The following is a 17,660-nucleotide window of genomic DNA, read 5'->3' on the forward strand; positions in this document are numbered from 1 at the left end:
ATATTTCCCCATTATGTAACTCTGCAACTCGTGTACTTACTTCATACAGGTGAAACACACTGTTCAAATTCAATCAAGGGCAATTCCCAAATAAATCTACTTCTTATCGTGTCCACACATGCCAGATATTGTGTTTCAGCCAAAACTGAACACAACTCTTAGCAATATCATTGTTCTCTGCAAGATCCTCAGCTTTGCATTCATGCTTCAATGGAGGACATCTCAATAGGTGCTCCATAGTTTGTGGTTCAGTGCCACATATGCAGATGACGTCTTCAGTGTCTATATAACCCCACTTCTTGAGAGTCGCTTTACAACGACCGGTGCCAATAAATTAAATTATATTACTTTGCCAACCAGGTAAGTGATGTTATGGACACACTTGCTCATTTGTCGAATTTTATTGATATTTCAACAGTTGCCGGGACCCATTTCCTGCTGGCATATCTCTACGTTTGGTTCAATTAATACATTTAGAATTTCTTAAAACTTACATCTCTTGACAGTTTGATTTTTTAATTGAAACTCACACAACTAAAGAGTCCAGAATTATAATTATGAATACTTTGTCTTCGAGAGAGCTATTTATGTCTATTCAATAAATTGAAAACAACTTGCATAGGACCTTTAACATCACAGTGGCGCAGTTAGTAGAGCTGCTGCCTTGTAGCACCAGAGATCCAGGTACAAACCTGACCTCAGATGCTGTGTGGAGTTCTCACGTTCTGCCTGTGATGGTGTGGGTTTCCTCCAGGTGCTCGCGTTTCCTCCTTCCAGGGGGAATAGGTGAGGATGTTGGAAGAATAAAACTGAGGTTACTGTACGATTTGTGTAAAAAGCTGCATCAAGGGCAACACAGTGGCACAGCTGGTAGAGGGCTGCCTCACAGCTCCAGAGACTCAAATTCAGAGCTCCAGATACCTCGGGTGCTGTCTGTATGGAGTTTGCACGTTTTCCCTGTGACTGCATGGGTTTCCTCTGGATGCTTCAGTTTCCTTGCACTTTCTAAAGAAGTGCGCGTTTGGAGGTTAATTGGTCAGTAAATTGTCCCTTGTGTAGAGAGTGGAGGATAGAATAGGATAACATATAACTAGTGTGAATGGGTTGGCATGTACTCGGTGAGGCAAACGACATGTTTCCATGCTGTATTTCTAAAATACTAAAACAAATTATAAAATTATCCAAAATATTTCCTAGGATCAGTACCAAACACAATTAGTTATACGGGTGGGTTTTAAAGAATATCTTTGAGGAGAGAGGTAGAAAGTCTGAACGCCTAGGTAGTGTATTGCAGAGCCTAGTAACCAGGCAACGTAAGCAATGGCCACAAATGGTGGCATGATGGAAATTGGGTATGTGGAAGGGGCAAGCATCTTGCAGGGTTATGAGTCTGAGAAGGCTACAAACAAGGCCAAAGAAACAAGTAAAAGCAAAGATGAGGATCCTAAACCTGAGGTGTTCCTAGACTGGGGCTAGCAGAGGGTAGGTAGTAAGCTCAGGGGTTAATGGATGAAATGCAGATGGTGTAAATGTTGGCAACAGCTTTGATAAACAAGCATCAACAGAATATGCAAGATGTGAAGTTACCAGGAGACTGTTGCAATTGTGTAGTTCCAGATGTAGCAAAGACAAGGGTGAATGTTTCAGCCCAGAATGTTTCGAATAAAATAGAGCATTAGTTTGTGGAAAATTGGACTGCAATCGTACTGTTTGAATAAATCATGGATACAGATTCACTATTAGTCTCCAAAAGACATTTGAATATGTGCTTAACGGAGAAAAACAAGTATAGATAGAGGAAAGGGATTGGGTCCAACAAGATTGCTCTGGAGAGATTGGATCAAATGACTTCCTGCTTCACCTCCCTATTCTGGAACTCTGCACTTCCTTCCAAAGAGGGCCTCTAATTTTTAAGGTTAATAGCATTCTGGTGAAAATGTAGTGGTTGATACACAGTAATCAATTTTATTTCAGAGGAGATATCATCTTCACTTTTCACCAATTAAAACCTTGTCACGCTATCCCTCCATGATGTCATTCTACGTGTCCTTAGAAAGATAAAATTCAATTTCTTGGCAACGTTTCCAAGCCCCTGATATCTATGTGGGCCTCCGAGCTTTTTCTCTAAACAGCCAGCCTATCCTGGAAAGCTAGAGCAAAACCTACTTCACAAGTAGACTAGGAGTGCAGAGTTTTCATAGACACATAGGTGCAGGAGGAGGCCATTCGGCCCTTCGCGCCAGCACTGCCACTCAATGTGATCATGGCTGATCATCCACAATCAGTACCCCATTCCTGCCCTCTCCCCCATATCCCTTGATTCCGCTATCCCTTGATTCCGCTTTCCAACTCACCAAGTCATTATTAATGCATCTCTTGCCTCCTCCAATCTTAAACTGATAACTGCTCTTTTTAGGGGCAAGCAGTAGTTTGCCAGCAGTGGAGAACTGTCAACATGGTGCAGTAGTGCAGCTGCCTCACAAACTCAGTACAGACAGCACCCGTAGTCAGAAGCAAACCTGGGTGTCTGGCGTGGTTAGGCAACAACTGTACCACTGAAAGAAAAAGGTTGGGGCCTTCCTGCCCAATATCATGGACCTAGGTGTTTGGAAAACTCAACCAGTCTCAGCAAGACCGGCAAAACCAGAACTCAGATACTGGTAGGACAGGTGATTGCCTTTGTTGCACCTCTCATGTGTACTGCATTAAGATGCCTTAAGTGCCCTGATTTGACATAACATATCACAGACTATGGAGATAGCTTTAGGCACAGCAGAGTGGAGTGAGACCAACTGAGATTAAGTTTCAAATCTGCATTGTCTGCTTTGGATGTACAAATTCTCCACAAATTACTTTAAACCCATGCCAAAATGCACAAATATCACAAGAAGATTTCATGCAAACTTCATTTAGACATCAATTGCTGGGGCATTCAGCTGCACAAACAGCATGAACCTATCCAAATGTTTTGAAGGTTACACTTACCATTAATTAAAAATTATAGCAGGTAACATCAGTGTTTTATAAAACTAAAGCGACCCATTAATGACATTGCATGGCCTTATTTGACAGGCTGAAGAAGAAACTCATCTGTTGCCCTTGGATTCAACAGTTGAAAATCATTAGGACATTTGATGAGTTGAATCTGGTCTCCTCAGTGCCAAGTCTGTCCTCCACATGGATGTGACCAGCCTGTCATGTTTATTCTATTAAAGCTGGAGCAGCACCATATGAGTTGCTGGTTTTGGACCCCAAACTCCCAAGTTGCTGGCAGGAAACACGAGTTCCCGCAGCTGCGATTCAATGTTCAGTGTTGTTCCAAAAAATTTCAGCAGCAAAGTTTGTGAAGCTGCTTTTACTTGGGGATCTGAATCGTCATGGATCGAAAGGTTGAAGAATCTGAATGGATTGAAAGATACAGCACGGAAACAGGCCCTTCAGCCCACCAAATCCTCACCAACTATTGATCACCTGTTCACACTAGTTCAATGATTGAATGATCCAAACGTTCAATGACACTTTATTGTCACATGTACCTAGGCACAGTGAAATGTTTTGTTTTGCATACAACCCAGTAACATCATTCAGCAGACATCACCCAAGAGTCGCCACATTTCTGGCGCCAACCAAGTTACATAAAATGAATCAAACAGTGCTATGGTGAACCAGGCCTGGCATCAGGGAGCCCTCCGCCAGGTCCCCCCTTCATTCTCAGCGGCGCCCCATCGTTCTTGCCGGCCCCCACTTTTTCTAAATTCTACGTAATCCCGCTTTCTCATCCACCCCATGCACACTAGGGGGCAATTTACCATGGCCAATTAACCTACAAAACCTGCACCTTTTTGGGATGTGGGAGGAAACCAGAGCACCCAGAGGAAACCCACGCAGTCATAGGGAGAACGTGCAAACTCCACACAGACAGCACCCGAGTCAGGGTTGAACCCGAGTCTCTCGTGCCGATGGGGCAGCAGCTCTATGAGTTGTGCCACCGTGCTGCGGGAGGAGAATTCTCCTTTAAGTGAAGCAGCTCAGACAAACAGATTAAGTGTAAAATGTTATAGTATCTCCAAGTTTACAAATTCTCCCAGTTAGCTGGGTCCTTTGAAGTAACGTGTAAAAGAGCAGAATCAATAGTTTCAGTGCATTTTTAAATGAAGCAGATATTCACAGAATCATAATATGGATTTATAATATGAGTTTGCCAATATCACTGAGATCACTTCTGTTCAATATGTATTAAAAAATTAAGTTCATAAAACGTGAGAGAAACAAACGCTGGATAGCATCCTCTAGTGTTGGTTTCAGAACTGCATTTTGTAAAAACAAATGTGATTGCATTCTTGCTTTGGAGGAAATGTTTCAATCAAACGGTCCTGAGACTTTTTACCTTACTTTTATTTGTGATCGAAAATATCTTGGTATTTTGCAAAAAGATTTGCGAAGAATATCTGCTAACAACAAGTCTTATGTACTTGATAAATCATGTTGGGCTATTTAATTATGCCACAGTCAAGAACATTTCTGATGGGTAACATAACCAAGGTTATTTGAATATGTCAACAAGCTTTTACCTGCACTAGGAGAAAAATGTCTGCTAAGTGCACAGTGATGTTAATTATATCCTATGCTGTAATGATTGTAATATGCATTCTTGCTACAGCAGTAAAATAGAGCATATTTTAATATATATTTAATATATTAGAGCATATCTGAAGAAGGGTCTCAACCCGAAATGACACCCATTCCTTCTCTCCAGAGATGCTGCCTGTCCCGCTGAATTACTCCAGCTTTTTGTGTCTATCTTCAGTTTAAACCAGCATCTACAGTTCCCTCTTACACAGAGCATATTTTAAAACAGGTTTTTAAGTTACGTTTGGTGAAAGTCCGTCCAGATCAACTGGCTAAACCAACAAGCTTCACTCCTTCCACCTGCCTCTGAATCCAGCCCAAAAAATGCAATGGGATTATTCATTGTTAGCGTTCATTGATGCTATGAGAAATGCCAGGTAGTCTTAATCCAGTCTCAATTCAGAAGCCACAGAGAACAGGCAGAGACTGGAAGTAATTCCCAATGCCATAATGAGGCCCAATTATGAGGGGGAAATGGCATGGAATGTGACAAGGAAAGTTTTTTGAATTAAAATGCCTGTTCACAAATAGTATCTGAACTTCTAATTGACTTGCTTTTTCTTGGCACATGGTTAAAATCAGCCCTGAATGTTGGCTGGGTCTTCCATTCCCCAGCAATGAAACTTTTTACACCACCAAAATAAACATTTTTTAGTTTTCGTTTTTTTTTTGGTCACACTGCTTGAAATAGAGCATTTTACTGATATATGCTATATATAACACAGAACAGTAGGGCACAAGAGTGGGCCCTTAGGCCCACAATGTTTGTGCCAAACGTGTCTATCATAATGTTTTAGCCGAACATGAGTCTGTCCTTACTTTTTATTTCCCTTCAGTTACAGATGATACCTAAAATGATACTTTTTTTCATGAATAAGGGATTGGCAAAAAAAAAGTTATTTTGTAGCAAAAACAAAGAGGAGGCAGCTAAAGTGTACAATTCAATCAGTAGACCTGCCTGTGTGGGCCTGCCCGAGTATACAGGAACAATGGACTGGACCTGTAACAGTTCCATTGATGTACTTCTACCAATGTTTTGCGTTTCTTGGCAAATTTCTTTTGGCAACGCGACGTGACTATTGTGCTGTCAGCTTTGCCTACAGGCCACACAAGCAGCTTTGCTTTGTCTGTACACGTTGTCCTGTGGAATTCAAAGGCTCTAGCAGTATTTGCCTGTCAGCAGGGTATCGTTCCACGGGCTTGTAGATTGTGAGGGAAGATAAAATAAACTGCCTTAAACTCGGCATCAAGACCCCAACCCGTGACCTCTCCCCTCCCTTCCCAGAAAAGATCATTGCTATAAATGTATTTCTTCAACGATAAATATTTTTGCAGAAACGCCTCACAAACTGCAGACGATTTCTCAAGATTGCAATGCTCAATAGGAATGTTATTTTATTCTATTTTATTTTATTCCGTTAGGTAAGTTGGAACGATATCTCACTATTTAAAGTTGGCGATAATAGTTGGTTCAATTCCACAAGCATTGATTTCCTGCGTTGTCAGGCATTTCATTTTTTGGTAGCAAATTTCCTGCTGATCGTTGATCCAGCAGCAGTAACTCTGCTTAACCTGCAAGTACAAATGTTTATCATAGTTAGAAAGAGCTCTGTTTGTGCTGCATCTTTCATGTCTTGTAGCCAGCGGTGCACTTTTGAAATGCAGACAAAATTATAATAAGAGTACCTTGCCGCCAGTTTATGCAGAATACACTCTTCCAAGTGGCAGGGTGATAATGACTAAATAATGGGGTTTTACTCAGTAACATTAAATTAGACATAAATATTAGCCACAGCACTAGATATAACTCCCTGCTCTTCTTTGAAATTGGATCATGGCATCTTTTATGTTTGTGTGAGCAGAAGGAGCCTAGTTTAATTTCCCATCCAAAATTACTGGAGTAGTTTAGATTTGTGATAAGGTTTATTATTGCAACTGCCTTGATCTACGTAGATGCATGGATTTATGTGGATAAAAAAGGTTTAGAGGGATATGGGCCAATAAATAGGAGTAGCTTAGATGGGGCATCTTGGTTGCCATGAATGAGTTGAGTCGAAGAGCCTGTTTCTGTGCTGTATTTATAATTGCTGTGCTATAATTATATTAAACAGTATGTTTAAAATTAACATCGCTGCTGGACAACGACTCCCACCCCATGCAGGACACTGTCACTGCACTGAGTAGCTCCTTCAGTGACAGACTCCTTCACCCCTAGTGCATGAAGGAGAGATATAGGAGGTTCTTCCTTCCCGCTGCTGTGAGACTGCACAACCAGCACTGCTCCCAGCAGACGAGTCAACAGTAACAGTTAAGGAATACAATTTTTCCTTGTCTTTACTTTTATTTATAATGAATGATCTCTTGCTCTCTTGCTGCTTTGCTTTGTGTTACACTTTGCTGCTGTAACACTGTAAATTTTCCCGGTGTGGGACGAATAAAGGAATATCTATTATGTAAATAAAAGCAGAAGACATTGCAAGTGCTCAGCGTGTCAGGAAGCATTGTGTGAGAGCAAAACAGAGTTAAAGTGTCAGGTTAAAGATTCTTCATCAGAACTGGGGAAGAGAGATAACAAGCTATAACAGCAAAGAGGGTGGGAGGTGGATGGACAGGGCGATGGGAATGTCTGTGATAGGGTGAGCTAATGATAATCCATTGCCTTAATGATAATGAAATTATCAGGTTAAAAGGTTAATGAGGAATGTCACTGAGAGAACACAAACAATGAATGTAGAAGTTGTGAACTTCAAAGCTGCAATAAATCTGCAGCAGGTCAAATTCCACTAGTGCAGGGGGAAATCTGCACTCGTACTGCAACAGAGCTGGCGAGTTCTAATATAAACAGGGCAGGCAATTTACCTGAAATTATTGAATTTAATATCATCCAGAATGCTACAACATGCTCAGATGGAAGATGATGTTTTTCAGTCACACATAACTAAATAAAAGTTCAAAAGAGTTGCAAGTACTGGAGATATGAAACATGAATGACTCGGATAAGTTGGAGCAGAATTCAGCCATTCGGCCCATCAATACGGATGTTCTCACTGATATGAGGATTGGCAGTTCTTAACAGTGTGGAAGATAGTCTTAGGCTGCAGAGAGATATCAATGTGTTGATGAAATGGGCTGAAAATGGCAAGTGGTGTTTTGAGGTGATGCATTCTCAGAGTGCAAATGTGGTTTGGACATACACCAGGAATGGTGAGGTCTTAGGAAGTATTGAGAAGCAAAGAGGGCTTGGAGAACAAGTCCATAGATCCTTAAAGAAAACAATAAAGTTAGATAATGTGGTTAAGAAGATATTTAGGAGTTGGAGTATTGAATTCAGGAGTAGAGAAGTTAAGCTTCAACCTTATAAAACGTTGTTCGGACCTTAGCAGAGTACTGTGTGCAGTTCTGCCACCACAATATAGGAAAGAGATTTAGAGGGGATATGAGGGGGACCTATATCCATCCAGAATGTGGCAAGTACCTGGAATGTATGGCCTGTGGGAATGGTGGAAGCTGAGTTGGCAGCATTTAAGCCATGTTGAGATGAGCATTTGAATTGCCTAGGCATAGAATGGTAGGCTGGGTGAATGCCCTGTTTCCATGCTGAACAATTCTATGACAAAAGCAATTAGAAGAAATTACATTCACCACACATTTCAGTTCCTTTATCAGAATGGGATAACAGCAACATTTCTCTGCATGCATCTTCCAGTGCTTTGGTCTTGCTAAAATGATTAGCTTCCTGAGATCATATTGTGCACAGCAGTTAGCTTGTAATATAGTTTTTTTTATTTTTAGAGATACAGTGCAGCACCCTTAGTCAGTATATAAGGCAGCAACACTACCGCTGCACCACTGTGCCACCCTGCATTTGATAGGATTGGATTATGAAGGGAACATTGGAAGTTCCTGCTGTAAAGATAGAATGGGTAGTTAATCTGAAATGGTTTTGCTGAGTTGACAGTTTCTTCTGTGAAGCATTTGCCAGATTACAGGAGATATTTGATAATTGCCTGTCCAGTCCAAGTCTTGAGTTACAATGTAATTATTATGCTAATAGCATTTACATGTTATTATTCCATGACTTTTATGGGCATGTGTTTAAGATGCTTGCTGCTGAATCCATTACTTATACCATCTGGTTCAACTATGAAAATAATTTCTGCCCTGCCTTAGTAACATTTGGTACAGAGTTGGCCAGACACAATATACCCTGTCCGTCTACATGAAGGGGAAATCCTAACCAGTTTTTATTTTACCTTCTATATAAATGCTGTTTACTTCTGCTGGTATTGTAGAAATTAACATTGAACACTGCAATGGAGTTGCTCACAAACAATTCTTTGATATGGCAGCTCAACCAGAATTCGCTCATGGCTGTTTCTCCAAGCCCCGTTTAATATACAAAGGTAGTGCAGTTATTTAACAACTCGTTTAAGGTGTACTTTGCCCCCTCATTACTTCACAAATGTTCATTCCACCCATTACAATAAATGCTGCGAACTCATTGACAACATCAATTGTAAGCAGGGTGTCCATCTGTGGTGGGCTTCTTGCCATTTTCTATCTCCAATCCACAAGATCATGGATGTTTGAATCTTATCGTCAACACCATTTTCCCATTCTCCTCCAAAGCATTTGCCTCCCATGTAGTTCAAATATCCATCAATCCTCACTTTGAATATATTCACTGACTTTGCACCAACAGCTGAGGTAGCGAATTCCAAGAACCGATGACCGTCCTTACTCTGAAGATATCCCTTAGACCTACACACCACCCCCTCACCCATCTCTAAATATCCTCTCAATACCAAGCCAGTCAATCTCCCACACAACACTACATGTTTTCATAAGCTTCCGTTGCATTTTTCTAAACCCTAATCAGTATTGACCCAACCTGCTCAACCACTCTTCAAACGTCATTTGCTTCATCCCAGGAATTAACCTATTGAACCTTCTTTGTATTTCCTCCAATGTAAGCATATCCTTCCATAAATATGGAGAACAGCATAGTGTGCAGTGCTCCAGGTGCACTCAGCAACACCCTGTAACATTGCATTCAAACTTCCCTCCTCTTGTACTCTTTATCACTTTCAAAAAAGACCAATATTTCATTACCCTTCCGAGTTACTTGCTGCACTTGCATGCCAACCATTTGAATTTCATGCACTGTCCTCTAGATGACTTTGAATCCATAACATTTTGTAATGTTACTATATTTAAATAATGTTTCACTCTTTCTTCCAGTTAACTTCAAATGTTCCACAGTATATTCCATAAGTTAAATTCTTACGCATTTTGCTACTTTTCTGCAAACTGAATGGTGTCGAAACAACAATTAAAAAACGGTGTTAATAATAAGCAAACTTCAAGGTGATGTCCATATTTTAAACTACATTTAAGAGGCAATTATAACACAGGTCAAAACATTAGAATTTGGTGACCATTTATTGATTTCTAATATTATAGCGCCCTTAAGTATGTTACTTGGACTTTTGTTACAAGCCAGCTTGATTTCTTGGTAAATTTCTTGAAGATTTAAAACAATGAGTAAAAATCGTGCTGGTACATCCAACACTCAATACAAATGTACAGAGGTTAATATCAGGTGTTATGTACAAAATACTTAAACATTGTCATTACAAGATAATACATTGACACGTTGTTAATAGGAATGTATTTTCATTCTGACCTACACTAGACAAAATTTAGTTCAAATTTTAACATGTCACAAGAAACCTACATGCTACTAATTTCAGTAAACTGATGACTATGCTTTTAAAAAGAACTATTATCATCACTCTAAGGTAAAATTACAAACTTTGGGAAAAATCTCATCCATCGCCATCATTTCTAACACATCAAAATTACAGTTTGGGTGTTCTCCAATAGCACTGAACTTTACTCTGTAGACCCAGGCAGAGTTTAATCAAATTATCTCAAGGGTTATCAACTTATCTGCGTCACTCATTACATTTTGGTGGTTAGTACATTTATCTTTTTGGGAGGAAGAAGAAATTGTGCTATTCACACCAGAATATTCTGCTCCTCCAGTCGAGTGGCATAGCAGTAGTAGTTTGTGCGTTCTCCCTGTGATTGCATGGGTTTTCTCTGGGTGCTCTGGTTTCCTCCCACAATCCAAAGACGTACAGATTTGTAGGTTAATTGGCTTCAGTAAAAATAGTAAATTGTCCCTAGAGTGTAGGATAGTGTTAGTGTACAAGGATCGTTAGTCAGCGTGGACTCGGTGGGCTGAAGGGTCTGTTTCCACGCTGTAACGCTACACTAAACTAAACTAAACTAAAAGTAGAAAAGAAGGCAAAGAGACAGCTGAAGAGTAATGGGGATATATCACTATTTATTTCAAACTATGACCCTGAATCAACCTGATTCACAATGCCGTGTTAATGCATGACTGTTAAGATAGGTTCTTTAGGTTGACAAATTCCTTTGTCTATGTTTAAAAGGTAAACTTTTAACATCAATGTATCACGCCGCACATCCACCACCCTACCAGCAATATGGTATCCTTTGCATCAGGAATAAGTAGCGTACAGCACTTCAGCAGGTACTTCAGGAAAACAAAACTTCTGCTCCAATAAATAGTATTTCCTCACTTCCAAAATTACTCCAGGATTTTGCTATGTAACAGTACAAAATATTAATTACATAAAATCACATATCATGAAAATAGGGACCCAATTGCAGCAGAGGGGCCTCTTTCAAATTATTAGCTGCCCAGCTAAAGTCACTTCACTTGAAGACTATATTTTGCCCTGCATTGCCACAGGAGACGATCTATCACACCAGAATTTTAATTCCAATTTTGTCAATTCATACTAATAAACTGGATGTGTCATATTCTGCATTTGAGTTATCTCCATGCCTGTTAACTCTGACTAATAATATTGTGGCACAGTATTAGATTCTGTACCCATTGTGTGAACGGTCACCTATCCAACATCCCTGGGATGGGGGGACTGTCATATGAGGAAAGATTGGAAAGACTGGGCTTGTATTCACTGGAGTTTAGAAGGATGAGAGGGGATCTTATAGAGACATATAAAATTATAAAAGGACTGGACAAGCTAGATGCAGGAAAAATGTTCCAAAGTTGGGGGAGTCCAGAACCAGGGGTCACAGTCTAAGAATAAAGGGGAGGTGAGAAGAAACTTTTTCACCCAGAGAGTTGTGAATTTGTGGAATTCTCTGCCACAGAAGGCAGTGGAGGCCAATTCACTGGATTAATTTAAAAGAGAGTTAGACAGAGCTCCAGGGGCTAGTGGAATCAAGGGATATGAGGAGAAGGCAGGCACAGGTTACTGATTATGGATGATCAGCCATGATCTCAATGAATGGCGGTGCTGGCTCAAATGGCCAAATGGCCTCCTCCTGCACCTATTTTCTATGTTTCTATGTAAATCTATGGCTGTGTTGGAAGGAGCTGCAGATGCTGATTTAAACCAATGATAGACAGAAACAGCTGGAGTAACTCAGCGGGACAGGCAGCGTCTCTGGAGAAAAAGAATTGGTGACGTTTCGGGTCTGGACCCTTCTTCATGCTGTGATTTGGTTGGCATCTACATTCAACTCATTGGCTCCACTTCATTCCAAGTCAATGCTTGGGATGGATGGCTTATTAGATTATAAGAAAATATCCTATTAGGTGAATCCCTGAAAAGGATATGCAGCTATTTGACTTAAATGAGCGACCACGTGACTTTTTACCTAAGTATTAGAATCATATAGTGTGGAAACAGGCCCATCAGTCCAACCCACTGACCACAGTGCCCCACCTACACCAGTCTCACCTGCCTGCATTTCACCCATATCCCTCTAAACCTATCCTATCCATGTACCTGTCCAAATATCTTTTAAATGTTGTTATAGTACCTGCCTCAACTACCTCCTCTGGCAGCTCATTCCATATACCCACAACCCTTTGGGCCCCTCAGGTTCCTATTGAATCTTCCCGCCCTCACCTTAAACCTACCTCCTCTGGTTCTCCTCTGATTCCCCTACTCTGGGTAAAAGACTGTGCATTTACCCTAACTATTCCCCTCATGATCTTATACACCTCTATATGATCACCCCTCATCCACCCGCTCACCAAGGAATAAAGTCCTAGCCTGCTCAATCTCTCCCTATTGCTCATGGCCTTGAGTCATTGCAATATCCTCATATTACTGTTTCCACAACAGTTCTCTTAAATTCATTCTATATTCAAATGTTACTGGCACGGTAAAGCATGATGAATATGTCACTGGGTCTTCCTTCTTATATTATACCATCAATGAAAGGTGTCAATAGAGACAGCAGGAGAAAAAGACCACAAATAACGAGGTCCAAGTGACGAAGACAAGAAGAGACATGAAGAAAGACAAATTCATCCGGAAAGGAAAGAGACTGGGAAGCACTTCTGGGATCAGGCAATTGAGGTGGATTTCAAGCAGGCACACACCTACATTTTTCATAAAATGGCATGCTAGCACTCCAAATACCTAGCATACACATCTGTAATGTAATTGCATACCAAGGTTAAGTGGTACTTTCAACCCAATTCAGAACGCACTTCACTCAAACCATTGATAAATACCTATTACATGAACAGCAAGCTTGGATACAAATATTTTCAGCAATGTACAAAACAGATTCAAGGTATACAGAGAAGAATGCAAATAAGAATGCACGGATTCACTCCAAATTATTTACCATGTCCCTCTATTCCCTACACTTCCACGTACCTTTCCAAAAGCCTGATAAACACCACTATCATATCTGCCTCCACCACTGCATTCCCAGCCCCTGCCACTCTCTCGGTAAAAAACTTGCCCCACACATCTCCTTTAACATTCCCCCTCTCATTTTAAAGCTCTGCTCTCTAATGTTGCACATTTCCACACTTCCTGGAGAAAAGGTTCTGCCTACCCTATCCATGCCTCTCATAATTGTATATACTTCTATCAAGTCTCCCCTCAACTTCCGAAGTTCCAGAGAAACAATCCAAATCTATCCAACCTTTCCCCGTAGCTGAAACCCTCTAATCCAGGCAACATTCTGGTAAACGTTACTGATCCAAATTCAGTGAAAAGTGTCCACCGATGAGAAGTAATCAATCTCCTGATTGTTATTCAATTTATAAAAGAATCCATTAAAAAATTGGATTAAGGGTATTAATATTGCTGGGGAAGTATGACAATCCCATGAATAACCATTGCATCAATGTTCTTCCATCGATGAATGTTTTTAATGTGAGCAGGGGAATTAATTTATTGCTTCAAACCTCAGATAAACCCCAAATTAATTTAAATTTGTAGTCTTGGCTCTTACCTAAATGAAACACATATCCTCTATATGTTCAAAGGATCTGTCCTAGGTTCACACCTTTTGATCATCAAGGTTGTTCCAATCACTTTCGTGCTAATAATAGCTTAGTTAACTAACAAGGGGTTGTTTGGACAAACTCTGTGATAGCTTGCAGTTAAATTCCTCCCTCTTTGCACATTTAATATTCATCACAGATCAAGGAACTCACCAGTGTGACAAATCCACTTGTTTAATACACTAGGATAGTAAAGGCAAGGTTGCTGCCTTACAGCGCCAGACCCGGGGTTCGATCCTGACTACGGGTGCTGTCAAAATGGAGTTTGTACATTCTCCCCGTGACCTGCGTGGGTTTTCTCCGGGTGCTCTGCTTTCCTCCCACACTCCAAAGACATACTGTTTTGTAGGTTAATTGGCTTGGTAAAATTGTAAATTATCCCTAGTGTGTAGGATAGTGTTAGTGTGCATGGATCACTGGTCGGCACGGACTTGGTGGGCCGAAGGGCCTGTTTCCGCGTTGTATCACAAAACTAAACTAAACTAAACCTCCAACCTTCTTTAAGAAACAAAATCCAATGAACAAAACAAACACACTTAACATGCAATACTGCTCTGAAACCACAAAAACATGCAGTGTCGTGCATAGTTTGCATGACCAGTCAAATTTAACTTAACACCACAAATGACATGGCGAAATTTCAAAATGAAGAACATTTTGTACTGATGGATGTAAACAAAAGTTTGAACATATTTTGCATTCCTGCTGGAGATCTGCATGAACAACAAGGAACCTGATCGTAGACTCAAATCAAACCTTAATAACAATGCTTGCTTAAGAAATGTGGATACCTTCTCAAATTGTCATTTGCCAGTTGTTTTGTTTAAAACGTTGTTGGAATCGAGTAAAAGTGTACAGGCATTTTGGGATCCATTGAAGTGATTTTGGAAAAGCTCTGGGCCATTGACTGGGCTTCTTGATATTTGTGCCCTTTGTTATCTATCGCATGCCCAATACACAATATGTGAGACGGGACAGGATGAGTCCTGTTACACTAAAGTGCCCCTGTACTTTCGGTGCCTGTGCTTTCTGCGGGACCTTCTCCCTCTTCGGTTTAGTCGCCACTGCTTCCTCTGCCTGCGATGCCTCCTGTGGGTTCTGGGGACATCCCCACGGGGCTCCGGGCTCCTGATTCCTGCAGGAAGAGCAATAAAGTGAGCTTCGGGTTTTTCAGATTTCAGTGAAATTGCCTTCCAATTCTTTCATTTGATCCATCACCAGTAACATCAATATTGAAGGGTGTAGGAAGGAACTGCAGATGCTGGTTTACGTGGAACATGGACTCAGAATGCTGGAATAACTCAGCGGGTCAGGCAGCATCTCTGGAAAAAAGAAGTAGGTGACGTTTCTCGACCCAAAACCTATTCCTTTTCTTCAGAGATGCTGCCTGACTCGCTGAGTTACTTCAGCATTTTGTGTCTATAAACATTGAAGGGAATGCAGTCATACCCTGGGTACAAGGTCAAAGCATGCCAGTGCGACTGATACAATAGAGGCCACATTCTGTAGCCACCTTAAAGGTTTCTGAAGCTAAATAACAGCTTTGCTCATACAGATTTATATGGTATTTGCAACAGTTTAGAGCATTGCAAAATGTCAGAGCAAAAAAAAAGTCATGTAATCTATGTAGCCACTCACATAACAGCGGTCAATTTGCACGCAGCAATCAGCAATGTGACAATGGCCAAATAACTAGTTTGAGTAATGTGAGTTGAGGAACAAATATTGAGCAGGATGGTCAGGATAACTTCTCTTCTCCAAGATGTTGCCATGAGATCTCTTACACCCATGTCTGACACCCATGTAACCAAACAGCCCGAGGTCATGAGAGTGGTGCTGGGGGAGGCTCCAAGAGGTTTGATCACCGCTTGTGGCCTAACATCTTGACCGTGAGTCTTCAGGGGTGTTAGCAGCTGGCTGACCCTTGCAGCAATGTGGGGCAAGTGCAGAGGGCAACCAGTCGGGTCAAGTACATTCCAACACAATGTCTGGGTGGTAAGTGTGTGCCAATCATGTTGGCAGCTTTAACCCGGATGGCATTAATCCTATGGAGTGTTGATGGAGATGCACCTGTCCATGGTAATGAGTAGACAATAGACAATAGGTGCAGGAGGAGGCCATTCAGCCCTTCGAGCCAGCACCGCCATTCAATGCGATCATGGCTGATCACTCTCAATCAGTACCCCGTTCCTGCCTTCTCCCCATACCCCCTCACTCCGCTATCCTTAAGAGCTCTATCCAGCTCTCTCTTGAAAGCATCCAACGAACTGGCCTCCACTGCCTTCTGAGGCAGAGAATTCCACACCTTCACCACTCTCTGACTGAAAAAGTTCTTCCTCATCTCCGTTCTAAATGGCCTACCCCTTATTCTTAAACTGTGGCCCCTTGTTCTGGACTCCCCCAACATTGGGAACATGTTTCCTGCCTCTAATGTGTCCAATCCCCTAATTATCTTATATGTTTCAATAAGATCCCCCCTTTGTTGTACATCGTTCCTTCTGCGATTCTGATCAACTGTTATTCCCAAGTCATTCCAGAGCGTGGGGTTAGCCCCGAGCTTTATCTTAGCATTGACAAAACATTAATACCTTTAGATTAATTGAACGCACCCAGATATTCACCTACCTTCATAAATATAACTGCTGTTAGTGACTGTTAAATTCATAAATAATACATTTTTACAATTATGTTTCTCTGTCGAAGACATAGCGTCAAAGACATGATGACAGGGGGGTAGTGTTCTTTCTTTTCAAATCATCACTCCAGTTTAAAGAAAAGTAGTCACCGGACTTCTACAGCACTTCACTCATGGCCTTTCACGGCTTGCGTTGCTTTTGGCTGTGCAAAGAAAAATCTCAGCCATTTGATGCCGGCCCATGAAACAAATAAACGCTAATCAAGTTTAAACAATGTAGCTTGAGAGACACACACATCGAATATGGGCTGGAGGGGTTCCTGGTCTTATTACAGTTAGTAATATGGATATTTAATATCCACCAGAAACAATACCTCCAGCAAAGCAGTGCCAAAACATCAGCCAATATTTGAAGCATTCAGCAAGCAGTGCAAAATGCCCGCTACCTTCCACAGCAGGATAGCTAGACAAAACCACTTACTGTAATCATTCCTGCAACCAAGAAACCACAGGCAGAAGAGATCAATAGGTCCATTGATTTTGATTCTTAGTCAGGGATCAAACCCAACCTGCTTGCCTCTCCAGAAACACCTCTAGTACCTCCAGAGTAGATTGTAAAAGGCCACTTCCCCAGTGGCTTGTTGCAGCACTCCATGACTTCAATGTGGCTTCAACCATTAAGTCTCAAATATTTAATAGATCTCAGATTCTGCATTAGCTCGTGATGCTTTCTAGTTTTGGGGTGCTGCATCAAATTGAGATCCCGTCTTATTTTTCGGTTTCGCAGGATCTTGTGGTGATGCATCTTCCTTTCACTTTGAAATCTTAAATAGCATCAGGTTTTTGCCAATTTCCACCGTTGTTTTGAGAATTTCAGCTCTCCAAAGAAAACAAGAAAAGTTTCACTTTATTAGCCTTTCCAGATAACCTAAACAATGTGTGGGAGCATTGCAATAGTGGCTCATTGTCAACATGTCCTTATGCCTAAAACAACAAGGCCTCACATACTGTCAAGCAGCA

General features: G+C 41.1%; 1 protein-coding gene across 1 annotated transcript in view; it reads right to left on the reverse strand.

Annotated features, from left to right (window-relative positions):
* Window positions 1-10,066: 10,066 nt before the first annotated feature.
* vwa2 (von Willebrand factor A domain containing 2) overlaps window positions 10,067-17,660 on the reverse strand; it is a 50,271-nt gene continuing 42,677 nt past the window's right edge. Inside the window, exon 14 of the mRNA XM_078413462.1 lies at window positions 10,067-15,140. Coding sequence (XP_078269588.1) covers window positions 14,995-15,140 — 146 coding nt within the window. The 3' untranslated portion in view covers window positions 10,067-14,994. The remainder of the gene's footprint in view (window positions 15,141-17,660) is intronic.

The sequence above is a fragment of the Rhinoraja longicauda genome, chromosome 16, assembly GCF_053455715.1.
Source record: "Rhinoraja longicauda isolate Sanriku21f chromosome 16, sRhiLon1.1, whole genome shotgun sequence".
Classification (NCBI taxonomy): domain Eukaryota; kingdom Metazoa; phylum Chordata; class Chondrichthyes; order Rajiformes; family Arhynchobatidae; genus Rhinoraja; species Rhinoraja longicauda.